This window comes from Betta splendens, chromosome 7 (assembly GCF_900634795.4).
Source record: "Betta splendens chromosome 7, fBetSpl5.4, whole genome shotgun sequence".
Lineage (NCBI taxonomy): Eukaryota > Metazoa > Chordata > Actinopteri > Anabantiformes > Osphronemidae > Betta > Betta splendens.
The window spans coordinates 8,695,951-8,721,906 of NC_040887.2; the positions used below are offsets into that span (position 1 = coordinate 8,695,951).

The window sequence follows — 25,956 nt, forward strand, 5'->3', positions numbered from 1 at the left end:
GATAACTTAAAATTACGCCCCCAAGCAGGTTAATAACTGGCGACATCATAACCTTTGCAGGGCTCGGGAACGGAGCGCCCCCTGGCGGACACGCACAGGACCCGCATTTGAGCGTTCTCAGTGAATGTTTTATACTTTGGTCTCACTTCTTAATGTTACTCTCTTTCATTCAACCACAACTTTGCAACAAAATGCTTCCCTGCCACAGACCTCTGCCTGAGTTTACCTCCACCTCCCCCTTTGTAAGACTGCCAATGTCATCCTTCTAAACGGCTCAGCTGCTTTAATCCTGGCGGCTGACCACCGAAGATATGGGGACGCGTGCTCTGAACGCTGCTTGCCGTTCTGTGCCGGCATAGCTGGAAACTATTGCATGTTTCATTTACACACTCAGTAAGAAATTGCCATAACAGCTTTTAATTGGATTTGCAGGCTATGGCCGGTGGACAGGATGGCCTGCAGGCTCCACGCTGCATGTGAACCGGCCCAACTTCTTTATTACTAGAAAGGACTCGTCATACAAACTCATGCATGTGTAATCCATCCACTGCGGATCCCTTGAAGAATTGATGCTGGGTTTTCTGGAGTGATTGCGTGGTGTTAAACTGCGGACATGGAGGGAGCAAAGAAAGGTAGGAAAAGTATTTTATGCTATATAAATTATACAAGTCAACTTTTTGCACCTTCGTTATATATATATATATATATATATATATATATATATATATATATATATATATATATATATATATATATATATATATATATATATATATATATATATATATATATACGTGTGTGTCAAATTAATAGTAAAGGGGAATAGTTTTTACTCCGTAAAGATATAGAAATTAGTTTTTTATTCACAAAAATGTGTAGAAAAGCTAAAAAGATACGTAAAATGTAAAAAGTACTTGTGTCACTTTATTTGTCGATGCGTATGAGGCTTCACAATCAAAGGTTTTTCAAGATGGGGCAGCTTGTGGTTTGCTTTTCCATGGCTGAGGTAATGAGTGGACCTGCAGGCTCGTTCTCCATGCAGGGCTTTGTTAACAGGTGTTCACAGGACGACATGGGGAAAGTGCCTGGGTAAGTGGTGCACTGCTCCCAATAAAGAAGTAGGTCACATCTGGTCCTATAATATGAGGCCTTCAGGACAGAGTACCTGTCTGTTACCACAGCCATGTCTGAGATCCTCTCTTAAATGGACAGGAATAATAAAATGTCTACTGATGTTTGTAATAAAATAAATCAAGGATGTGGACGAGAACTGAGGTTTGTGCAAAAGCCAGAGCTGAGCTGACTTTTCATTTGTTTTTGATTCATATAACCAACAGTCTATACGATATCAGAATCCTCTATAAATCTTCACATGTCATATGAACAAACATGGTAAAGTTTATTTTCAATAAACTCTAAAACATAATAAGTAATACAGTAATAAGATTATTACTGTATGCTTGTTTGACAGATGCCCCCCCTGGGGGTGATGGAGGCAAAACAGACACCCTTGGGTCCACCAGCTCCGCCAGGAAAAGGGGAGGGGGGGCCAAGAAGGCGATGCAGGCAAATAAGTCTGCCCTCAGGGCCCCACGAGCCCTGTGCTGCCTGACCCTCAGCAACCCCATCCGCATGGCTGCCCTGGCCCTGGTAGAGTGGAAGTATCCTCTACAGTATGTGTTTTTATGCAAAGCTGCACATGTGGGTTATTGGGGGCTGTTGCCATGGTAACTCTTTTATTCTTCTCTGAAGTTGTACCTTTAACTCAGATCTTTAGACCCTTTGATATTTTTATTCTAATTTCAATTTTCGCCAACTGCGTGGCCATGGGCGTCACCAAGCCGTATCCGGACGACGACTCCAACGCCACCAACCACCAACTGGTGAGTTACTGGGAGCGAGACACAGTTCACCGGGTAGATGTTAGTCGAGCTCTTTATTGGATTTGACAGAGGAGCTAATCTGGCCGTTTTCGGGCAGTTTCGTTTTCATACATCGGGCTTCGGTGAATGTTGTTTTATTTTTAGCAAACACCAGTCAGCTCACACTAAACCACATCATGCATCGATTATTGTGGCAGGTGAAGAGCTAGTGACAGTGGCAGCAGTGATTAGAGGCGTTGAGAGGACGAAGGCTGCAGAACAGGGATTTGTTGACAGGCTTAAGTGTCTTAGAGAGTAGGTTAAGAGGTCAGAGAGACACTGCAGCCACTGCTTAATGAGAGCGCACGTGAGGTGGAGAATGACTCCTCCAAAAGTCACATAATGACACTTATTTAACAGGCAGGCACAGTTTACTTTAGAAACTTGACATTTGCTTCAGCTCTGTTCTATAGTTATTTCTTTTAGTGAAGGTCACACCAATTTTGCCCGACCGTGCTTCCGTCACCGTGTCCATTGTTCACAGGAACAAGTTGAGTACGTCTTCCTTGTCATCTTCACCGTGGAGACCTTCACCAAAATCCTGGCCTATGGCTTAGTCATGCACCCCAGCGCCTACATACGCAGCGGATGGAACCTGCTGGACTTCATCATCGTCATCGTCGGGTATTTGGGGGCTCCGCGTCCTCGCACGTACGCACGTTCAGGAGTCGTGTCGCCAGTAACCGCCTTGTCCGTGCAGCTTGTTCAGCGTGATAGCCGAGGCCATGACGGACCATAAGCCGGGGGAGGCCCACCACGCTGCGGGCAAGCCCGGAGGCCTGGACGTCAAGGCTCTCCGGGCGTTCAGGGTGCTCCGACCGCTTCGCCTCGTCTCCGGCGTGCCAAGTGCGTCCGTCTCACACGTTGTCCCACACGCAGCGGCCTGTGTCGCGTTGTAGGGCGGACTTGGACGCCTGTTTGTCCTCGTCAGGTTTGCAGATCGTGTTGAACTCCATCATGAAGGCCATGGTCCCGCTCCTCCACATCGGGATGCTGGTCATGTTCGTCATCATCATCTACGCCATCATCGGGCTGGAGCTCTTCATCGGCCGGATGCACAAGACGTGCTACTCCGTCACCACAGGTGCGTGTTCGCTACACCCTAACACGTTCCATTCACCGTCCGCGTGTGTCTGACGGATGTGCGGGTTCAGTGATTGCTCTCGCTGTGCGGCTCCAGGGCTCATGATAGAGGACGACCCGTCGCCGTGCGCGTTCGCTGGGAGCGGACGCTTCTGCGAATGGAACGGGACTGAGTGCAGGGGCAAATGGGAGGGTCCCAACGGTGGGATCACAAATTTCGACAACATCTTCTTTGCCATGCTGACAGTTTTCCAGTGTATCACTATGGAGGGTTGGACAGATGTTCTATACTGGGTAGTCAGACACATTGGAGGCACCTCCGCTGATTCTCCAACAATTCATTTGTTTGCTTTGGTTTCTTAACCGTCGTCTCTGTGCTCAGATGAACGATGCCATTGGATATGAGATCCCCTGGATCTACTTCGTCTCTCTGGTCATCTTTGGATCATTCTTCATCATTAATCTTGTCCTGGGTGTGTTGAGCGGGTGCGTAGTCACAGGATACAGGTCTCAATCACGCCGTCTGTATTCGTGTTCTAAGGTTTCTGTTCTGTCACGCAGAGAGTTCTCCAAGGAAAGAGAGAAGGCTGTGGCACGCGGCGAGCTGCAGAAGGCGCAGGAGAGCAAACAGATGGAGGAGGACATGATCGGCTACATGGACTGGCTCATCGAGGCCGAGGACGTGGACGAGGAAGGAAACAAACGTCGGTTTCACGTACTGTACAGAGTCCATTCAAAGCACCGACACGTGACACACAGCTCAATTCATCTCTGACTCAAATCGAAGGTGCCGCGATTGCAAAGAAGAAGATGATGAAGAAGTTCGGCTGGTACAAACACAGCGAGGACGGCGGAGGTACGTTGGCTGTTACTGTCGCTGTGGTACAGTGTGTACCGGTCTCTAACCAGCGCCTGTGTCTGGGTCACAGAGTCGGACTCCGACGACGACATAGCGTACCTGGACGACGACAACGGCTGCTGCGCTTCCCTCATGTGAGCCCACGGAGAAATGACACCAAGGCTTCATCAGGTGGACGCGTTTGACCTGTGCTCTCTTCTCTTTCCTCATTAGGGCAAAGATGATGGCCAACAGCTTCTGGTAAGGCAACGCGACACGGAGCTCACACTCAGGTGGGAGGACAGACCCTCCCCTAACCCCCCCCCCCTGTCTCCAGTGACCAGCTGTGCCAGCTGAATCACACCATGAGGAAGAACTGCCGCGTAGCTGTTAAAACCACCAACTTCTACTGGCTGGTCCTCCTCCTGGTGTTCCTCAACACGGTGGCCAGTGCCTCGGAGCATTACGGGCAGCCCAAGTGGCTCACGGAGATGCAAGGTGAGAGGCGCTCTTCGTCTCAGCCTCATCCTCATCCTCTTCCTCTGCCGCCCGAACTGACCGCCCAACTCGGTCTCCTCGCCAGAGCGAGCCAACAAGATCCTGCTGATGCTCTTCACCCTGGAGATGCTGATGAAGATGTACGCCTTCGGCCTGCAGATCTACTTCATGGCGCTCTTCAACCGCTTCGACTGCTTCGTGGTGTGCGGCGGCATCCTGGAGACGCTGCTGGTGGAGCTGGAGGTCGTTCCGCCCATCGGCATCTCTGTGCTGCGGTGCATCCGACTGCTCCGCATATTCAAGATGACTCGGTAACTAGCAGCCGAGGGCTCTGTTGGTCTCCCGTGTCCGGCCCGGTGTGTGTACACGCTCTCTGGTTGCTTCCAGGCACTGGGCGGCCTTGTCTGACCTGGTCAACTCGCTGCTGAACTCCATGAAGGCCATCTGCTCCCTGCTGCTCCTGCTCTTCCTCTTCCTCATCATCTTTGCCTTGCTGGGCATGCAGCTGTTCGGAGGCAAGTTCAACTTCGACGAGACCCAAATGAAGAGAAGCACCTTCGACTCGTTTCCTCAGGCTCTGCTCACCTGTTTCCAGGTGATGTGATGCTCCATCCTTTACTGTACATGTTAAGGTATGAGTGAAGGTCTTCTTTCCTCTCTCATGGCCTTTCTTTGCAGATCCTCACTGGAGAGGACTGGAACGCTGTGATGTACGATGGCATCATGGCCTACGGAGGGCCCATCTTTCCCAACATGGTGGTCTGCATTTACTTCGTCATCCTCTTTGTTTGTGGTAACTGTATCCTTCACCCTTAAGTGGTTGACCATGTTTTCTAATCCCGCTGCGGCTTGAGGATGTGTTTACATCCTTAGTTTTATGATCAGACATTCTGCTCAACGTCTTCTTGGCTATCGCCGTCGACAACTTGGCAGGAGGAGGCGGAAAGAAAAAAGTGGAGTAAGTGAGGTGTACAGTAAGAGAAGTGGGAGTGATGTGGCAAGTTGATGCAAATTGATAAACAATCAAAATTCCAGAGAGAAAAAGGAAGAGGAGGAAGAGTGGGATGAGGATGAAGAGAAAGAGGATGAAGACGCAGGGGTAGAGAAACTTTAGTCATTTTAGTATTTATGAAAAAAATGTAATCCCAAGTCACAAATTCTGACCCTGTTGGTAGAATGAAGACGACGATTGGCAGGAAAACGAGGAGCTGAGGGCCATCGAGGGACTGGAGGGTGAGTACGATGGACGTCAGGCTCTGCAGCAGGAAAATCCCAATCCGCTTCATGGCTTTGTCTTTGGTTTTGAGCAGGGGTCGCTCCACTGAAGCCAGAGTTCTCGGGGCCCAAGGAGAAGATCGTCCCGATCCCCGACGGCAGCTCCTTCTTTATTCTCGGAAAGAAGAACTGGTAACGTGAACCCAACGCGCAGCCTGGACCAGACGCGCTGGTACCGGCGACGGAACCGCTCATTTCCTTGTGCTTTTTTTTTATTTTAATTGCCAGTTTGCGTGTTGCCTGTCACAACCTCATCCATCACCCGTACTTCACCAACTTCATCCTCATCTTCATCATCTTCAGCAGCATTTCCCTGGCGGCTGAAGATCCAATCAAATCGCACTCATTCAGGAACATAGTAAGACGACCACTTCTCACCTCCACCTTCATTCAGGAGCTCGCGCTAACTAGCTTTGGCTTTTCTCAGGTGCTCGGCTACGCCGACTACGTCTTCACATCCGTTTTCACGGTGGAGATCGTACTGAAGGTACAACTAGCGTTGCTAAAACGCTGTATGATGTGGACGTGAATGCAACTAACGGCGTCTCTGCCCCCTTTCTCCCCTTTCTCCCCCCCGCTGGGTTCAGATGACCGTCTACGGGGCTTTTCTGCACACCGGCTCCTTCTGCAGGAACGCCTTCAACCTCCTCGACCTGCTGGTCGTCAGCGTGTCGCTCACGTCCTTCTTCCTGCAGTGAGTAGAGAACCGATCCACGCGAGCCGCACCTCAAACACGCCTTTAAGCTTTTTATTGCGTGTGGTTGTCGTCGTTTTTACTTGCCACTAACAGTTCCAGCGCCATCTCTGTGGTGAAGATCCTTCGAGTGCTGCGTGTGCTCCGGCCCCTGCGCGCCATCAACAGGGCCAAGGGCCTGAAGGTCAGCGCCGTCCTTCGTCCCGCGTGGCCGCGTGTGCGACACGCGGCCGGTCTCACGTTTTTGTCTTGCCGTGTGCGCGTCCGCAGAACGTGGTGCAGTGCGTGTTCGTGGCCATCCGCACCATCGGCAACATCCTGATCGTCACGACGCTCCTCCAGTTCATGTTTGCGTGCATTGGAGTGCAGCTCTTCAAGGTCAGTGTGGTTGAGTCCACAGTTTTCAAAAGAAGATTTTTTTTAATAATATTTCTGTTTTAATTTCTCAGGGTAGATTCTACAGCTGCACAGATGAGGCCAAACACACTCCAGAGGAATGCAAGTCAGTTTACTTCTCTCTATTTCTTATTAATAATCTTGCCTATTGGTCCAAAGATGTTGTCTGTGACACAAATCTTGTGTGTGTGCGTGTGTGTGTGGTTTCAGGGGAACATTTGTTGTCTATAAGGACGGAGACATGAACCACCCGATGGTGAGAGAGAGGATCTGGCAGAACAGCGACTTCAACTTTGACAACGTGCTGATGGGCATGTTGGCTCTATTCACCGTGTCCACCTTCGAAGGCTGGCCACAGTGAGTCGCTCTACGCCTCAAGGATGTTTTTATGTCTCGTCTCTTCATCTTTACATTGTTGACTTTAAATACTTTCCTTGTGTTCTTTTTGTCCTGTTAAGGCTTCTGTACCGAGCCGTGGACGCCAACGCCATCAACCGAGGGCCCATTTACAACTACCGGGTAGAAATCTCCATCTTCTTCATCATCTACATCATCATCATCGCCTTCTTCATGATGAACATCTTTGTGGGTTTCGTCATCATCACGTTCCGAGAGCAAGGCGAGGCCGAGTTCAAAAACTGCGAGCTCAACAAGAATCAGGTCAGTTTTCACACCACACTGCTTTAATTCACCATGTTGGTGTGAGCTGTTATTCATACGCTCATCCTCCCTCTCTTCCTCTTCATCCTCCCAGCGTCAGTGTGTGTACTATGCCCTGAAGGCTCAGCCCATCAAGATTTACATCCCCAAAAACCCGTCCCAGCTCAAATTCTGGAGAATTATCAACTCCAGCCAGTTTGAATATGTCATGTTTGTGCTGATTCTGGGAAACACGCTCACGTTGGCCGTTCAGGTACGAACCTGCACGAAAAAAACGGAAAAGCAAACGGAAGCTCCTAGTGTTGAGACGTAAAGTGTTGTGTTGCTCTCCTCTCGCTCAGCATTATGAACAGTCCAAACTCTTCACCTCCATCATGGACATCCTCAACATGATCTTCACCGTGGTCTTCACCATAGAGATGATCATCAAGCTAATGGCTCTGCGGGCGCACGTGAGGTTTCTTCATGTGCTTTTGAATGGACGTCTGACAGCAGCTGGCACCTTTAGCTCAGCGTTCTCTTTTACTTTGCAGCACTATTTCATCGACCCGTGGAATTCATTCGATGCTTTGATCGTCGTGGGGAGCGTGTTGGATATTGCAGTGTCTGAGTTTAGTGTAAGAGACCGATGCAATAGCAAACATTAAACAGCATTGCTTTAATTATTTTTGGAATTTTTTGACTGTAGTAAATGAAAACACTGGTCTCCTGTGTAATCACTTTTTAACCTCCTTCCTCCTCCACTGTTGATCTAGGGAGGAGGCGGCCATGGTGAGGTAAGAGCTACTGTAAACACATGCGTCTCACCTTTCAGAATGATTGCTTTGTGATTGCTGTGCATTCATTTCCTTATCGTTATCTTTTCCAGGGAGGAGGAAAAGGAGAAAGCGGGAAAGTGTCCATCACCTTCTTCCGACTGTTCCGAGTGCTGAGGTTGGTCAAGCTGCTCAGCAAAGGGGAGGGCATTCGAACGCTTCTCTGGACCTTTGTGAAGTCCCTCCAGGTCAGTGCAGCCCAAAGCAACACAATGAGCGGCTGCAGAGCTGATTTCAGGCTGTCTGACAGGAATCCATCTGCTTTGTGCACAGGCCCTGCCGTACGTAGGTCTGCTCATCGCCATGATCTTCTTCATCTATGCTGTGATCGGCATGCAGGTGGGGGATCTGGAAAGCGTTTATATAGAATAGTAAAATATATATATATATATAAAAGGTTGTCTCTTCACATTCACACCAGTCCTGTCTGTATGTCACTCAGTGAACTCATTTCATTTTAGACATTCGGGAAAGTGGCCGTTGATGATGACACACACATCAACAGAAACTGCAACTTCCAGACTTTCTTCATGGCCGTGTTGGTGCTCTTCAGGTCAGTCCTAGTCCAGAATGGACAGTCATTCCGCGTTCCCCCCTCTCAGCGCCGTGCCTGTGCTTCTGTAGGTGCGCCACCGGAGAGCAGTGGCAGGAGATCATGCTGGCAGCGCTGCCCGGCAGACGCTGTGACCCGGAGGCCGACATCGAACCGGGCGAAGAGTTCACCTGCGGTAGCAACCTGTCCTACATCTACTTCATCAGCTTCTTCATGCTTTGTGCCTACCTGGTGAGCAAAGACGCTTTCCATGACTTAACACAAGTGCCTGACTCTGAATTTGATGGAGGCATAATTTATTCAGGTGTGTGTTTCATGGACCAGCAGGTCAAGTGGGATAAGACTGGTGTGTTACACAAGCAGGACGTTTAGATCACCCTGTCGTCTGTGATTCGCAGACACTGTCGTGGATTTAGTTAATCCACAGCACAATGACCTGTAAATACTGTATTTAATGCGCGAATTTAGTGCTATTTTTAGTCAACAACCAGGTTGAATGAAGGTAGAATTTGTTACTTAATAAATACTGCAACAGACAAAGACACAGTGAATAAAGCAAATACAGTATGGCCTGTTCCTGCCTTTGATCGTTAGCAAATTTCAAAGTTCCTTCATGGATGTTTAAATAAAAAAAACCTCCTATAACAGAACTGAGGGAACTAACCTTCACATACTTTGCAATAAACTCCCCTTTCTCTTCGTCAGATCATCAACCTGTTCATCGCTGTCATCATGGACAACTTTGAATACCTGACCCGAGACTGGACCGTGCTCGGGACCCACCACCTGGATGAGTTCAAGAGAGTTTGGTCTGACTACGACCCAGAGGCCACGTAAGACTGATTCCCAGCCCCCGTCCCTCCTTTGCTACTGGCTGCACAGTCTTTGTGCGACGTTAGCCCCGCAGACAGGTGCAGGATAGAGTAGATCAGCAGAAACGAGCAGAGCGCTGCGCAGCACCCCCCCCCCCCACTGAGCGTCCTCGCTCACCTGTGTCTGTCACTAAGTGTCTTTTCTGTGTTGCTGTGCCTTGGCAGCGGCCGGATAAAGCACATCGACGTCGTCACAATGTTGCGTAGGATTCAGCCGCCGCTTGGTTTTGGAAAACTGTGTCCTCACCGCGTCGCCTGCAAGGTAAACCTCACACCTCCGGGCCTCGGCGCGAGGACACGGGGCGCACACAGATAGACGGGTCTCACTCCTCCTGCCTCACGTTGTCCCCGTAGAGACTGGTCGCTATGAATGTGCCGCTGCATCCAGATGGGACGGTCACCTTCAACGCCACGCTGTTCGCTCTCGTACGAACTTCGCTCAAGATCAAGACTGAAGGTTTGACACACAATCGCCTTCGCAGGTGTTCACCTCCTCATAGGGCGGTGAACAACGCCATTGAATTATTTGGTGTCGCCCTCAGGCCCCATCGACCAGCAGAATGAGGAGCTGAAGCTTATCATTAAGAAGCTGTGGAAGCGAACTAAACCCAAGCTCATTGACGAAGTCATTCCTCCCCCTAGAGGTGCAGCAGGAAATTACACGGCTCAGAAAACTATTTTGACCCAAATGACTAAATGATCATGTTTTGATTCTCATTGTCTTGTTCCTTCCAAGGCGATGAGGTGACCTGTGGGAAGTTTTACGCCAGCTTCTTGATTCAGGACTATTTTAAGAAGTTCCGCAAGAGAAAGGAAAGAGAGAGGAAATCCAAAAAAAAGGACCGGGCAGCTGCTCTGCAGGTGATTATAGCTTCGACCTTAATCACCCATTATAAAGAGTTACTGTCGTTCATTCCCAGGCCATTCACAGTTAAACTGTGCTGGGCGGGAGTGTGTGCTAATTGTGCCTGTGTCTCCTGTCAGCTGGGGCTGCGCTCGCTGCAGGACCTGGCTCCAGAGATGCGCCTGGCGATGGCCTGCGACATAGAAGAGGAGGAAGGTGCCGACGGGGAGATGACGGGCGACGAGCTGTTCGACAGCGAGCATGGAACGTCTGTGACCACGACGCCCGCCACCACTCCACTGCCACCTCTGCACACCCTGGTGGAGCAGACGGCTGTGATAATGGAGCCGGAGCCCAGCAGCGCTGGTGGGGGAGTGATCACAGAGCAGGTGACGGGGCTGTATGACCATCAGAGACCCGGGTCGGAGATGGCGGGGGTCAGCGTGGTCACTGAGCAGCCTACAAGGTCCGAACCGCTGCCCATGAGTTGTGCGATGATCCCCGAACCGCTGCCCATCAGGTGCGCTCATCTCCCATCCCATCACTCATTCACCGGTACATGTCAGGACCAGTCATGTCCCTAAAACCTGCCTGCTCTTGAAAAACAGCATGGACTTCATCAGCGAGTCGCCTCTTCCTCCTCCTCCTCCTCCTCCTCATCCTCCTCCTCCCCCAGAGATGACAGATGGCGGAGAGGCTGTAGCTGAGGAACCAGTGGTGCTGGCTACAGCTGAAATAACTGAGCCTGTTTATAACACTGATTGCGATGCTGTGAGTGTAGTATCCATAGACAGGTAAGAAACAGGAACCAGCCCGGGAGGAATGGAGGTACTGTATATATAATTCATTTACGTAAATATTCTTGCTATGGATCATACCTCCATCAGGTACATGTATCCAGAGCCCATTTCTCCTGTCCCAACTGAGACCGGCTACAACGGGCTGAGCCTGGACAGAGCGAGCAGCATCGGGGAGGCTCTTTATGACTCCCAGGACGCCAGCGACTTTGTCGGCAACGGATACGCCGTCGCGGCTACGAACGGAGAGAGCGTCGCAGAGAGCCCCGCTCCCTACGCGGCGAGCGAATACAACGGCACGGGCCTCGTCGAGAACGGCAGCTTCGTCAGCGCCAACGGCATCGAGGGCGCGATGAGCGTCAGCAACGACAACGGCAGCGCCGCCAACGGCTACGGCAGCTACGGCAGCAACGGCTACGGCGGCGAAGAAGCCGGAGGCACGCAGTTCGTCAGGCGCCGGCTGCTTCCTTCCATACCCAAAGGTGACGCGTGTAGTCAGGCCACAGCTCATTGGTCGGCTTCTGATACTGACACGCGCTAACATTTACCTCTGTGCGGCTTCAGGCCGAAAGCCTGCATTTAACTTCCAGTGTCTGAGGCCTCAGAGCAGCGTGGACGACCTCCCCATCCCAGGGAACTACCACGGGAACACGTCTCCATCCAGATCCCGCCTACAAGTAAAACCAGGGCACACGCACACACACACCCACACACACACACACATTTGGGTTCATACACAGACCTGTCCTCTCGTCTCACAGACCCAGCACAGCCTGGACTCCAGACGCAGCAGCGTGTCCTCGCTGTCGTCGGCCTCGTGGGCAAACACGACGGCAGCTGGTGCCACTCCGGTTCCGAGAATCGTCGCCCCCTCGCCGCACAAGGGCAAGCTCATCTACACCCCCATGATGCTGATGGACGAAGTCACCGGCACCAGCCGGCCGCTGTGGAGCGACGGCTCCGCCAGCCTCCCCGCAGGGGGCCGCCCCGGTTGGTACCCCGGTCAGACGAGGACCTTCACCAGCACGAGGATGCCGCCCGTCAACCAGGGCTTCGTGGACAAAGGCAGCGCAGACAGTCTGGTGGAGTCGGTGGGTGACATACTGTACATCAGGCTGGCTCCATTACATTATCATGCTCATCTCCTCCTTTCTCTCCCACACCAGATCCTGATCTCCGAGGGTCTCGGCATGTACGCCCGGGACCCAAAGTTTGTGACTTTCGCCAAGCGGGAGATTGCCGAGGCCTGTCACATGAGCCTGGATGAGATGGAGAACGCTGCCGCTGACCTGATCGCCCGCGGAGCCGGTCAGTCCATTTCCCGCTTCGAGGACGAACTGGCCGATGAAATGAACTGTGTCATTTCCTACTGAGATCCACTAAGCCGTGTGCGGTAGTAAGGCGGTGTGTTGATTTCAGCTGAGGAATAAAAATGACACATCAGAGAGGGGGGATTTAAGCATATTTGACTGAATTATGTTTCGATATGCTTCGTGTGAGAATGCCAAAACACAGAGGACATCAGTGACTAGAGCCTGATGAGCGCGACAGCAAAGAATGACTCTTATTATTCCAGAGGATGACTTTTGCGTTACTTGTTAATTTTGTACTTAAAACCGTCTCTTTATTCATCTGTGCAGTGAAGGAGTATGACCTGAAAATTTAAACATATTAAACTATTACATCAATAAAATGCTTTTAATCCTGTTTGTGAGTGCAGCATTTTCTCTTTTAGAATACTGAACATCCTCTATGGTGACATACGCAAACTGTCACTAACCTACCAGCTAACAAAATGGCTGACAAGCCTCTAAACCAACAAAAAGGCAACCAACAAAAACAACAAATCTCTAGAGGGTGATGCACCAACCAGCAGACAGCATGTGAGAAATGAGTCCTTATATACTGGATGTAGCAGCAGGTGCAGGCGATTGACATGATTAGAGCAGACAGGAAACAGAAACAGAAAGTGATGTCACGCACACCAGACAGGACGAACAACAGCGCCCCTGAAGGTCGAAGGGCCAAACTAAATGTGTCACAAACACATTTATCCGTGTTTTCGAATTTTAATTGTGCTTCAGTTGTTCTTGTCTAATCATAACATACTGTGCACTGTTGTGGAAAGCTGCTCTCTGTCTTGTTTGCGTTTTGCCCAGCAGCAGATGATGTCATGGATGCTGAAAACCTCAAAATAGGGAAGAGTGAATGATATTATAATGATATTATAACTTGCTCACAGATGGTAACATCTGCGCTTCATGTTCTCCTGTCTGCACAAATAAAAACATACAACACAATAACAGTGGGTCTGTGTCATTTGCTGCTATATCACACACTGTCTATTTGTGCTTTTATTTTGTTGGCACATGAATGTGCATGTCTATAACCATATTTCACACTGAACCTTAGAGAATTTATTTCTTTCATTTGAGCAGGTAGCAAAAATTGTTTCTGTAGCTGTCAGGTAATTTTGCTGTTTGCTAATCACCAGCAGCAGTTTACGAACCTTCGCTGACCTTTTTCTTCCTCCCTCTGCATCACTCGTGTTTACTAAAGCGTGAACAGTCTCCATGCCTCTCCTCTCTTCATCATAACGCCCCTGGGCAACCTCAGCTCCCTTAGAATAAAGCGGCTCTCTGATTGGACGGACACTTCCACTCTTTTATAGTATCCATTAATGTTGATAATTTTTATTATTAATGCCTTACTAATCATCTGATTGTTTCTGATTTATGTTCATATTCATACTGTAAGTGTTGGTCATTCACATCCTTAAACATTCTATGCATTGTTCAAGTATATTGCTGCAAGGATCTAAGCATGAGGGGTCCACAGTTATCCTTTTTATTTATTTTTTAATTTTTCCTATATGCATATGCAGAAATAAATTCACAAAGACAACTTTTCGAATTCTTCTTTTCATTGAGTCGCCAGAAGCTCTCGTGGTATTTCTTCCTACAGCGCCCGTCCTCACTCCGATTTCCGCGAGGCTTCTGACGTCACGACGCTTCACACGTCCTCGCCCAGCTGGTGACGCAGTCCAGCTCTTCCTCCTGGACGTCTTCCTCCCCTGGACTGTTCCGGATGAAACGCCTCCCTCCCTCCCTCCCTCCGCCCCTCTGATCCTCTTATCAGCGAGTAAGCGGCCAAGATGGATGTTGTAAACCAGGTAAGGCTTTGGGGGAATTCATATATTTCATTAGAGTTTCTAACAATTTATTTGTATTCATCGTTTTTCCTTTTCGCGGCATTCAAAAAATGTTTTTTTTTCGTCCTAAACCGCCGACCCTTCTGTTTTAATGCATCGCTTCCGATCGTTTGAAGCACTAATCTGAATGTAGCTATTTGTCTAAAAATTGCATTTGCGTAAAGATGCGACGGTGCAAAATGGAGCTGCACGTTTTTCCCCCCCAGCTGATGCTGCAGTCGATGAAGCGATGATGGAACGGCGCGGTGGCTCTCCACAGATGAGTAGGATGCCCACGGATTGCTGCAGCAATGACATTTGGCGAAGGAAGGGGAGGTTGTAGCTCGCCATCTCCGGAGATTCGGCTAATTGATTTAAGATGCTCACGTCTCAATTAGCTCGCTGTTGCTATGATAACAAACGGGAGGCTGATTAATAGCGGAGGCCCCGCTGTGTTTTCGGATAGCCGCAGTAGGCCCGGCATCCTACGTGTTTATGGCTCATCTCCCACGTAGCTGTGTAGCGTGTCACAAAGCCAGCACGGCTTTAACGGGGAGACGAGCGGACATCAGACCGCCGCTGGATCTCGTCGGCTCATGCGGCCATTTATTGATGCGCACGGGGACGCGCCACCCGCTCCCCGGTGTCGCATTCACCTGCGGAAGAAAAAAAAAAGCGCGAGCGCACCTTTTGTTTCTCATCTGAAACGACTTTCTTGTGAATTTGAAAAAAAGAGAGGAACTGACGGGAAGTGTGGAGGAGGCGAGCAGAGAAAACAGTCAGTTAATCAGCTTTGTCTAATTGTAATGCTGGCAGGATCTCTTTCTCTCTCTCTCTCTCTCTCTCTCTCTCTCTCTCTCTCTCTCTCTCTCCCTCTCTCACGCACACATATCACAGCATTTAAAATCAATATCACAACCGCTGTAGGTCTTCGTCTCCTAGGCCACAGGGATGCCAGCTGACAGCTGAGCAGCTATTTGCTATAACACACGTCTGCAGGTGCCAACAGCAGACCAGGGATGTGGGTTATGAGGCTGAAGTAATTAGGTTTTTAATCAGCATCATCATGTCGTGCTCATGCCTGGTGTGGCCTGCTGAGAGGGAGGCCGCTTTCACACAACGAGACGGCTTCCGTTCATGTATTTTAACCCAATTGTTCAACCCACAACTGATTCCTGTGTTTGTGTTTTGACAGTTGGTGGCCCAAGGGCAGTTCAGAATAATCAAACAACCGCTGGGTTTCATAAAAGTTCTACAATGGGTAAGTGTTCGATTTTACATGTCCTTAAAAAGGAAAAGAACATGCTAATGAGAACAAACTGCTGGGAACCAGAATTGATGTTTGCAATAACTACTTAAGGTCCCCTACTGAAGGACTTCTGACCTTCTGCCACACAGAGGTCATAAAGCAGGGTGCTGTTTAATAATGGATGTGCCTGCAACGATTCCTTCTGAGTTTCTCCAGCCATCGCCTCATGTCTGATAATTGCTTTCTCGCACGCTTTCTCATAAAAGCTGAGGTTATTACTGAGCGCATCCAGATGGTTATGATGATACGTTGCCACCAGGGTTCATTACGTCACAGTTGTACAGTAGTAACACCGTGTCAGCCCGCTGAGGAATCTGAGGACACTTTGTCAAATCCTTCATAGAGGACACGACCTCTGCAGATTGGTACAGGTCTTATAGTTTCAGTTTAATGTGCACATCTGAATATAGAGCTAATCTATTAGCCAGAAGAATGATGTAAGTGATTAATTGGTTAAGTTGTAATCAATCATTTGAGCCAGTCCCAGATGTTCTATATAAATATATTTATATAAACATTATTCCAAAGTATGAGTATGATATCTATAACTGGGCAAACCTTTATTGCTAATAAAAATTGTTAAACCGATTCTGATCTGTTCAAGTGTAATTCTAACATGATACATTAAGGATAATGCTTTATGGTGCCAGATGTTCTAATATAATGAGTTTCCATCGACTCAGCAGCAGCAGCAGCACGCTCACTCTTCAGGGTTAACGTCGGCGCCGTCGTATTCCAGCTCTTTTTCCTACAGCTGGGGCTTCACGGGCTGCGAATAGTGGCGCTAATTACCCAGTGAAGCCCTGCAGCTGAGTGAGGAGCTTTTAAATGTGTCTATCTCTTGTGATATTGTTCTGGCTGTGGGATCTAGCTCACCATGCCACAGCACCATCAACCCAGTGGTGTCAATCAGTTCTAGAATGATGTTAAGTGATTCCTCGCTTAATTGTTTAATTGACTGAAGAAAAAACAAGTTCATTTTAAAATAAAATTTAAAATAATGTGAGCAATTAGTTGCTTGTCTTTTTATGCTTACACTAAATGTTGTCTCTGTGCTCTAGTAAACATGTGAGGAGGTCACCTTGTGCTTCAGTATGCATTCCCAATAACTGAGCGATTTACGGTAATATATCATGATGGGGTGGTTTGATGGTGCAGATTCAGCCCCTGCAACCCATAATCCTTAGCTACACCCCTGTCGGTCAGCTAGACAACGTAACACAACCCAGAAGTAGGCGTGCATGCCAAAACAGAGCACTGACACTGCCACACCACACTGGGCTCTGCCGTTATGCCAAGGAACAGTCAGAAGCATGAATCTACTGCATGACTCTGTAGTCCTTCCCTGGAGCGCTGTGAGTGTGCCAGCACCTCATCGCTGCCTCCCTGGGTCACAGCGAGCCAACCACCAATCAGCAGCTCCGCTCCGGGGCCAAGGCCCATGAATCATCAGTCAGGAGGCCTACGTCAGAGTAGAGGAGGAGCTGCTGCTCTCTATAAATATGGGCATGCATCACCAGCATCGTGCTGCTTTCAGGAGGGAAGAGGGAGCCTCCTCTCAGAAGTATTTTGGAACTTGATTCAGTGGAAACATTTAGCAGGGAGAGAAACTATTTTTTGCAGTAGACTCAAAGTATGTGTGGCCTTGGATGGTGCATATGTGCCTTGAAATACATCAAATGCAAAGCAGCAATTTCTCAGCAGGGCTCATGAAACCATGACTATTTAGGATGTGAAATTTGTGGTTTGTTGCCAGAGTTACGCATACAAAAATGGCGGTTTGTTTGCGAAAGCTTCCGAGCAGCATTTTTGTGAAATGTTTGCTCAGTATGCGTGACTCATGCCCACGTCCCCACCCTGGCTCTGTCTCCGGGGAATAATGCCGGCGAAGCCCCGGTTTGATGGATGTTGGAAGACGGCGAGTTTCCAAACACAGCTGATGCAGAGCTCGGCCACAGACGCCACCGACAGCTGCCTGCCTCTGCTGCTCCAGGAGGGAGGAATCCGCGGAGTCCGACATGAAAAGGCTGCTCGTGACGACACGAAGACCCTTATTCTCTTTGGCGAAGCTCCTAATGTGTAGTAAAGGCTGTTGATTTTTGCAGTAGCTCAGAGGGTTTGGCTGTTTACAGGCGCCCGCGTTTGTTGCTGTGGGGGCTTACACAGATTGTGTTTTTGGCTTAATGCTCACAGGAATCATTTTATAATTCTGATGCAGCAGACATTAGAGACGCTCTGCTTCGGCGTAGGGGCCGGTCCCTTTGCATCCACGGGATCTGCCAGGCTGTAAAGCTGGAGAACGACAGACCATGAGAGAAAGTCAGCAGCAGACGGGCCGTTTGTGTCTGAGTGTGTGGGATTGTGAATCTCCTCCTCACAGAACAAGCGATGCCCATCCAGCATGCCAGGAGGACTGGAAGCAGCCGCTGCCTTCTCACTGCGATGCTGCCAACAGTGTTACCATGGCATCTGACACCAGGATTTCTTTTCTCAGCCTGGCTGTGCCCGTCCTCCTCCTCCTCCCACACATCTATCACCATAAAAGTGCAATTCTTAATTGTAACTGGCGCCATTAAGACTCTGTGGCTCGCATCAGCCATCAGACGAACAAGATAAAACACGAAGCCTGAAATGTCTCAACAACTCGAATGGGTTGCTGTGATATTTGGCACATTCATGCATTCATTCATTCATTCATTCATTCGCTCACTCCACTCAGAATGAGCTGCAATGTTATGGTTTCCTGCATGATGTAATGTTGGTCAATGATCATTACCAGCACTTTGCCAGCAATCTAAACATTTAGAAAGCTACGAGGCTTTACTCCAAGGTTTGCAATTTGCTTTATAATAATATTAATAATCTCCTGAAGAACTATTTTGTCTCATTTGGGTCTAAAACTGACCCTTCATCCGTTCCTTACATGCCTTGCTAATTCAGTTCCTTTGGTTATTGAAAATGTGTGAATACATCATGATGAAAACAGGTGTGTGTGTGTGTGTGTGTGTGTGTGTGTGTGTGTGTGTGTGTGTGTGTGTGTGTGTGCGTGTGCGTGTGCGTGTGCGAGTGTGTGTGTGTGTGTGTGTGTTTTATTTAAAGTGTCTCTTGTGGAAATGAGGCCAGATATTGATTCTTCCCATGAAATCTTAGCCTGTGTCTCAGATGAATAATGAAACATGAAATGAATACTGGGAGCTACTTGCTGTTCAGACGGTCTCAGTAATAAGATCATGAGTCCTTTAGACTAGTATGAATAGGGATGAGGTTTGTTGTAGGTCTTGATTTAGTTCACACCTGCTGCAGGATGTTTGTGATTCTTCATTTGCATTTTGCATTGGACTTGTGAAAATGTGAAGTAATCAGACATGTTAGTGAGTTTCCAAAAGTGCAAAAGATGTTTCAGGGTGCATCTTTACTCCCCTGCAGAAAATCAATGGTCTAATGCTTGGAATTGGTCGTGAACTGTTTAGCATCTACCTCAGTTCCCTCTTGCGCACCTACACTAGCACTCTCATTGCATCTCCGCTCATTTGCACTGACTAATAAAAGCTGTTAATCTGTCTTCATGCAACAGCAGTGAGACAAAGTCCGAGATGCCATGAAATTCACAGAATAGTCCTGCAGCCAGAACGAGAGGCCGCTGTGTGTAACACACACGGTGACTCTGGGTACTGCAGCGGTGTGGTGATGACTGCACACACAGTAGTACTACAGCGCAGGACTCATGTTTAGGAGGCAGGAACATGTCTTTGTGTTCGCGCACCAGCTCACGTGTGGGGGTGTAGCTGTGAGTGTGTGCTTTACAGTAGCTGCGTATCTGGTGGCAGATGGCGGAGCACCTCAGTGAGATTAATAGCTGGCTTTTCCATCCAATCGGATCTGGCCCGTAGCATTGGGAGGGTGTGGTAAAAATAGTCCGACTTGTCTAATCTGCCTGTGTGTGAGACTGCGGGTTTAACTCTGCGCTTGTTTGTTTGTGCTCTTCATGCGACTCTCTCAGAATCTGAGACAATGCGATAATTGCAGCAGTAAATACGAAAAAATACTATTAGACGCCTACAGAATATCAACTAAATGGAGCGGTAACCATGGCAACAGGTGCAGCCCTCTCCGCGTAACCTGGAGATAACGCTGCATTGATTTGCACCCTGTGCGCATTTTTTAGCAGCTTGTTGGAGATGTTGCAGGTGGTGGATGAGTGTTCTACTCGCACTTATCTGACCTACAGCAGCTAAACCAAAGATTATGTGTCATCGCCAGAGCAGGCGGGACCTAAACAGGCGACCGGTGAGGTCTCTGCATCAGTCGGCAGTGTCTCTGAGCCTTTCTTCTGCTCCCTCCCCAGATCTTCGCGATCTTCGCCTTCTCCACGTGTGGCAGTTACTCCGGCATGTTCAAGATGAGCGTGCAGTGTAAAAACCGGTCAGAGAGCGACCTAGGCATAGAAGTAGAATTTGAATACCCATTCAGGTATGTGTCCAAATGCAAACAAATACAAATACAAAGTCGGAGCCAGACTGTTTTCACAAACACAAATATCCTAAATGACGACTAGAGAAATATTAAAGGATCCTTTTCTTATTCATCTGTCTGTGCTTCTGTTCTCTTTCTGTCACTTCCTGTTCTCAGGCTCCACCAGGCTTATTTCAACGCCCCCACTTGTAAAGGTGGAAACCCTGACCAGGTGTTCCTGAGCGGGGACTACTCCTCCTCAGCGGAGTTCTTTGTCACCATCGGTGTCTTTTCCTTCCTCTACTCCATGGCAGCCCTCTCTGCGTACTGTTTCTTGCTGGAGAAGTACCGTGAAAACAACAAGGGAGCTCAGATTGTGAGATTTCCTCGTCTCCATTATCAGTCATATAATTCAAATGAGCAACGTTGACAACAGAAGTGAGTCCGTGTGATTCTGTTTTTGGTCCCCAGGACTTTGTTGTGACGGCAGTGTTTGCTTTCATGTGGCTGGTGTCTTCATGTGCTTGGGCCAAAGGCCTGTCTGATGTGAAAACAGCGACCGATCCAGAGAGAGTAATCACTGACATCCCAGCCTGCAACGAACCAGAGAACCAGTGCCGTGAGGTCTATGACCCCAAGGTCTCTGGCCTCAACACCTCTGTGGTAGGTCTGCAATGAACCTAACGCCGTAAATGTCAACAGTTAATGCTATTACTACAGTAAAGACACCTGTTTTCTGCTCCACAGGCTTTTGGCTTCATCAACCTAATCCTGTGGCTGGGAAACCTGTGGTTCGTCTTCAAGGAGACTGGCTGGATGGCCGCCTTCTCTGGCACGTACGTCCCATCGCAGGAGAAGCAGCCCGCCCCTGATTCCTTCGTCCAGGGAGGTTACGGCCAGCAGGACCCTTACGCCGGGTCCCAGGGAGGCTACCAGCCCGAGTACGGCCAGCAGGGGGGCTACAGCGAGGACGGAGGTTACAGCCAGGGTTACGACCAGCAGCCCACTTCCTACTCTAATCAAATGTGAGCCTGTCCAGCCGAAACGCAGCTGCAGGATGGTGAGTGCAGACCTGTGATGACTCTCCGCAGCCTTTTAGGTTCCAGCCTGGCCTGAGAGGATCCATCCTCTGCAGCTACGTGGTTGTAGGATCTGTTTGTGACAGTCAGTGTTTACTAGGTTTATAACAGTATCTGCTGCCTATCAACCAAACACTCATTTCAATATTTTGCTCCAGTGGTTGTGTGCTGCATGCTGCATTGAGCACATCCTCTGCAGTAATTTATGATAATGCTACGCAAATGCACACCGAAACCAAGTCCACTCTTTTGCTTGACTGACATTTATATTTGGAAGCATTGTAGCTTGAAGACCTAAAGATTCTTGATTAACACTTATTAATAGCTTAATTTAAAAAAATTCTGATGCCTTGTTGTCAAGCAGGTTTTAATACCACCCTTATATGACTGTAAAGAGGATTCAGGGTAAACATTTAATCATTTTTGATAAAATTAGGCTTTGTCTTTTTTAAAATATAAAATGCTAAATGTTAAACTGCTTTACAATAACACTGTCAGGGTGGCACAGTTAGGTAAATGTGTAGGTAAATGTTTATCACATTGGTGCAGTAAAGACATTAAACTAAAATATCTTGGCAAAAAGCTGCACAGGTTAGGGGATTTCCAAGTAACTGAATATTCAATAAAGTTCAGTTAAGCAATAGAAAAATACATCACATTTGGAAAACTCCTCAATATCTAATTGATTGTGTAACAAATGACTGAGCAACTGTTGCCTGGCTAAAGTGTTAGATAGGTAACATTATTTTCCATTACTGAGTAAGTTTTACAAACATTTGACATTAAAACTACTGGTAATTACTATAAAGTAGGAATTATAAAATGTGATTTTCCAGTATGTCTTCAGTGAAGAACAAGGGGACAACGTCATAGGTTTTACCACTCTGGACTCCTCAACAGATTTTTTCCTAATCTAATTTCTTTCATTGTGTTACTGTCTCTGAAAACATAAAACAGGCCTGGACTTGAAAGACTGTGACTTCAAAAGCTGATTTGTTCAAATGAGTAATGACAAGTTAAACAAGTTTATCTACTGTAATAGTTAAATAAATACTAAGATAGTTATGCATGTTAAACTTAGCTTTATTGCGTGAAAAGGAATAAACATGTTATCAAAATTATTATTCATTCAATTAATTATTATTGTTAATATTATTGCTATTTATAGATAAATGGAGGCAGTGGTTAATCATATTTTTACTGTATGTTAGTGGCTGATCTGGACATTACATTTGTTACACAGTTCTCACAGTAACTAACACCTTATTCAGGCGAACAGTAAATGCTCCCACCGACTACTACACTGGACCCTGACCTCCACTGCTCCCTGGGACTCCTCAGTCACAAACTGAAACCCTCAATGAAAAAGCTTTTTGCTGTATAGCTTTAGGGCTGAGGAATAGCCTGCTGCACTTATGCTTTACAGACGAAACATGTCTAAGCCTCTAGTAGAGTTGGGTTCACTTGAGACCCGGCAGCTTTTGTATATGTGGTGTTCAAACCTTTTTGACATGTTTCTTATTATGAGCGTAAAGATCGTGGATCATTTCCCTTTATAGCTGACTGTGTTTGTGTTTTCCTGTGTCCACGTCTCCCTGCAGTAAAGCACATAGTTTAGTGTGTAGCACCTCTACAGATTTTCTTTATGTTCTTTATTGTGTAATGTATTTGCTGTTTGTTTAATATATTCTCTTTGCCTTGTCTCATCTCTGCGCGTTTCCTCTTTCCAGGGTGCCATTGTGATTTCGGAGTGTGGCCCTCAACCATCATTCGCATTTCCACACTCCTCTGTTTGTCTGTGTGTGTGTATCTGTGAGTTGACAGGCGGAGGCAGGGAGTCATGGAGGGCAGAAACAGGTGGGGCTCGGGGAGGGTAACACAGGGGAGGGGGGGAGTTTAACATGATGTTTCTTCTCGTGATGTATTTAACTGTAGAAGACAACAGAGGATTGTCTGTTTGATTATACGAGAAAAACTTGAATACAAATACCAAAATATTTGTTGACGAACATTTAAGATGAATATTGATATGGAAAAGGATTTATGAAAAAAAAATTGTAGTAACATTTAACTTGGGAGAATGTATTTGTCTGTGCTGTGTAAATATCAACACGCTGATCTAAATATATATAATTATATGTGCGCCGCTGAATAATTGTGCACTCCATAGTTGTTTTACAGCAAATGTTGAGCACACACTTATTCACTTGTGTTCAGTTCTTTTGAGGAGCTCACGTACAGTAGTGGAACCTTTGCCCGTCAATTCCCTTAAATGATCGATATCACAATGATGGAAGGTTAGAGAAGTGAGCAGAGAACGGGTAAAGTATTGTGGGATAGATGTTAATAATTGGTTATATTTAGGATTTTCTCTGTATTTATTTTTCCATCATAAAGGCCTTGAGCCTTTAAACAGGATGCACTCTGTTAATATACAAACTCAAATGCATAGGGGTTAGGGACCTTAGTGAGCATGGTAGCGTCTCATATTTGCTGTGCTGTTTCAGGAACTATTATAGTGTGCTATCAGTACATGTATGTAATCTGTGACTCGGGACAGTGAAGAACAGTTTTAGCAGCGTGTGTTTGTTTATTTGTTGGGATTCATGTAACAGCATCAAATTGGTTTTGTCGATGAACCTCTTTCTGTTCTTGGTCGCCTTTCATGTGGTCCTGAAAGTTGTACGACAGAGTTATATAGTTTTCTAACCGTGTATTAATCTCGCATACGTACATTAACATGAACACCTTTTATTAGACCTGGGTTATGGCATCGTAGACACCTCTCCTGCATCTTCAGCCCTTCTCCTTTTGGAGGAACGCTACAGCACTGCATGTAACTTATATCCTAGAGCATCTCTAAACACAAACTATATGAGAGGCTGAGGCTCAGGGCTGCAGGGAAGCATCAGGCTGCTTTTTAATATCAAGGAGTATTGACCCAACGTAGTGGTTAGGACAAAGCAAGTAGAACAGCTCTGCTACACATCAATTAAAGCACAAATTACAGTAAGTGCTGCAATAATTATAGTAATCCTTTCCAGATATACAGTAAATACACCTGTTTACTGGCAGATCTCTGTTTGGATGTTGGGTTGCCACAAAGAGATGTTTTATTGGTAGTTTTGCTTCCAGTCCTCAGAATCAGGTGTCGTCCATCTTCAATACATCGTTTCAATTCCCAGCCTTGGATTGACCCTTTTTTAAATTTTAAATCAGGGTTCTTTGATTCAAGCCGTGTAGAAGTACCTGGCTTTCTCTCTTCCTCTAGTCCCCCCCTTGTTTTTCTGTATCTCTTTCTCCTTTCTCTCTTTCACTCTAGCTCTTATAAGTATGCTGAAATGAAATATACTCTGTTGTTAGTGGTGAATGACGTCTTGTGATATTCCCTATGCCTTTGGATAGTGCCGTGTTTATCGTGTATGACGTATTCAAATTAGTATTAATGATAATGAATAATCAGTAAAAAAATATCAAAGACTCTCCAGAACTCTTCTGTATTCTTATTATATGGGATCCATGTGAAACTAAATGAAATAAAATTGAAATTATTCTGTTGAAGGTTAAACTGTGTATTTTTGTTCATAGGGCGGTTTTGTTGCTTGCTGGGAGCTGGGTTTAGTACAGTCTGAAATATTTATAATGTTATGATTACAGCCTCAGTTTGCAGTGGTTTGATCCAGTTTGGTTTAAATTATAAGGACTATGTTTAATATATATGTTACAAGTGGTGAGGTTTATGTTGAGAAGATTTTAGTCAAAATATTGCATCAGTCGTTACAACTACACAGAACCAGTGGGTCAAAACTATGTTTATGTGCATATGTGCAAGAATCCGGAACAACCTTAGAAACGCAAAAATTGTATGTTTTATAATAATCTTCTGACATAAGTCAGCATGACTAAGTGTAATGCATGTGAGTTTAAATGCAACTTCCTGTAAGTGCAGAATGTGACTGGGATGTTCAGTCACAGGTGGTTCTGATAGGCCTGAAGCCAACAGCATTATCATCAATCCTCCACTTTCCTGTATATTATTATTAATATTATTATTTATTATTATTATTAGTAGTAGTAGTAGTAGTAGTAGTAGTAGTAGTTATTTATGTATTTATTTATTTTATTTATTTATTTATATATGCCTGTTTCAAGTTATTTCACTGACTATTATGTTTTTTTTAGGCAACCAACCGTTTGGTTCATTAGCCCATAATGCGAAGCATTTTAAAAACTTTATTTTATTGTCTACCCCTTTGCAAATTGACCTTCAAAACAGATTAAATGAATTGCGGGGTGCCGGAGGAGCCTGAAGGAACCTGAAGGCATCACGTTCAGAAGAGACGAAAAAGTGAAAGTCAACTTTCCGCTCGCAGCTCTCGTGCCACTCCTCTCTTCCTCCACCCAGAGTTGCGATCCGCTGAGCCGCTGCTGACGTTTCCATAGTCCAGTCAACCGTTACTTAAGTAGTGCGGGATTCGTGCGATGTTTACGGTAACAGTGCTGCGGTCGCTGGGAAGTGCCGCGAGACTCACTGTAGCGTAAAATGGAAATAACAGCGCTAGCGCTGCATCGGACCCGACTGCGAACAGCAACATGTATTTATTGATAAATTTGTTGTGCGTTTGGGAATTTCCACTAATGAAATGAAGTATAAAAACGCAACTGATTGGCTTTGAATA

The 25,956-nt window shown here is 47.0% G+C and overlaps 2 protein-coding genes across 3 annotated transcripts; both read left to right on the forward strand.

Moving 5' to 3' along the window:
- Positions 1–42: 42 nt before the first annotated feature.
- cacna1fa (calcium channel, voltage-dependent, L type, alpha 1F subunit a) lies at positions 43–13,550 on the forward strand. 2 transcript variants are annotated; one of them, XM_055510081.1, is made up of 47 exons: positions 43–632; positions 1,472–1,661; positions 1,778–1,883; positions 2,407–2,546; positions 2,623–2,768; positions 2,854–3,006; positions 3,103–3,299; positions 3,388–3,491; positions 3,567–3,709; positions 3,793–3,861; positions 3,935–3,998; positions 4,078–4,104; positions 4,181–4,341; positions 4,427–4,652; positions 4,729–4,936; positions 5,020–5,140; positions 5,227–5,299; positions 5,377–5,440; positions 5,517–5,574; positions 5,652–5,748; positions 5,845–5,974; positions 6,044–6,103; positions 6,204–6,310; positions 6,407–6,494; positions 6,581–6,688; positions 6,760–6,812; positions 6,917–7,063; positions 7,165–7,366; positions 7,461–7,619; positions 7,708–7,818; positions 7,900–7,983; positions 8,122–8,142; positions 8,235–8,369; positions 8,455–8,520; positions 8,643–8,734; positions 8,806–8,965; positions 9,440–9,567; positions 9,772–9,868; positions 9,961–10,063; positions 10,149–10,250; positions 10,343–10,467; positions 10,591–10,970; positions 11,059–11,244; positions 11,338–11,729; positions 11,812–11,924; positions 12,009–12,338; positions 12,414–13,550. In XM_055510081.1, the coding sequence occupies exons 1-47, from the start codon at positions 614–616 to the stop codon at positions 12,618–12,620; spliced, it is 6,252 nt and encodes a 2,083-aa protein (XP_055366056.1). In that variant the 5' UTR covers positions 43–613; the 3' UTR covers positions 12,621–13,550. The 2 variants fall into 2 exon arrangements, with proteins under 2 accessions (XP_055366056.1, XP_055366055.1); XM_055510080.1 differs by having other exon boundaries at positions 5,845–6,103.
- Positions 13,551–14,265: 715 nt separating this feature from the next.
- On the forward strand, positions 14,266–24,845 carry sypb (synaptophysin b). The gene is made up of 7 exons (XM_029155857.3): positions 14,266–14,419; positions 15,633–15,698; positions 20,092–20,216; positions 20,376–20,574; positions 20,670–20,861; positions 20,946–21,258; positions 23,008–24,845. The coding sequence occupies exons 1-6, from the start codon at positions 14,402–14,404 to the stop codon at positions 21,225–21,227; spliced, it is 882 nt and encodes a 293-aa protein (XP_029011690.1). The 5' UTR covers positions 14,266–14,401; the 3' UTR covers positions 21,228–21,258; positions 23,008–24,845.
- The last annotated feature ends 1,111 nt before the right edge of the window (positions 24,846–25,956 follow it).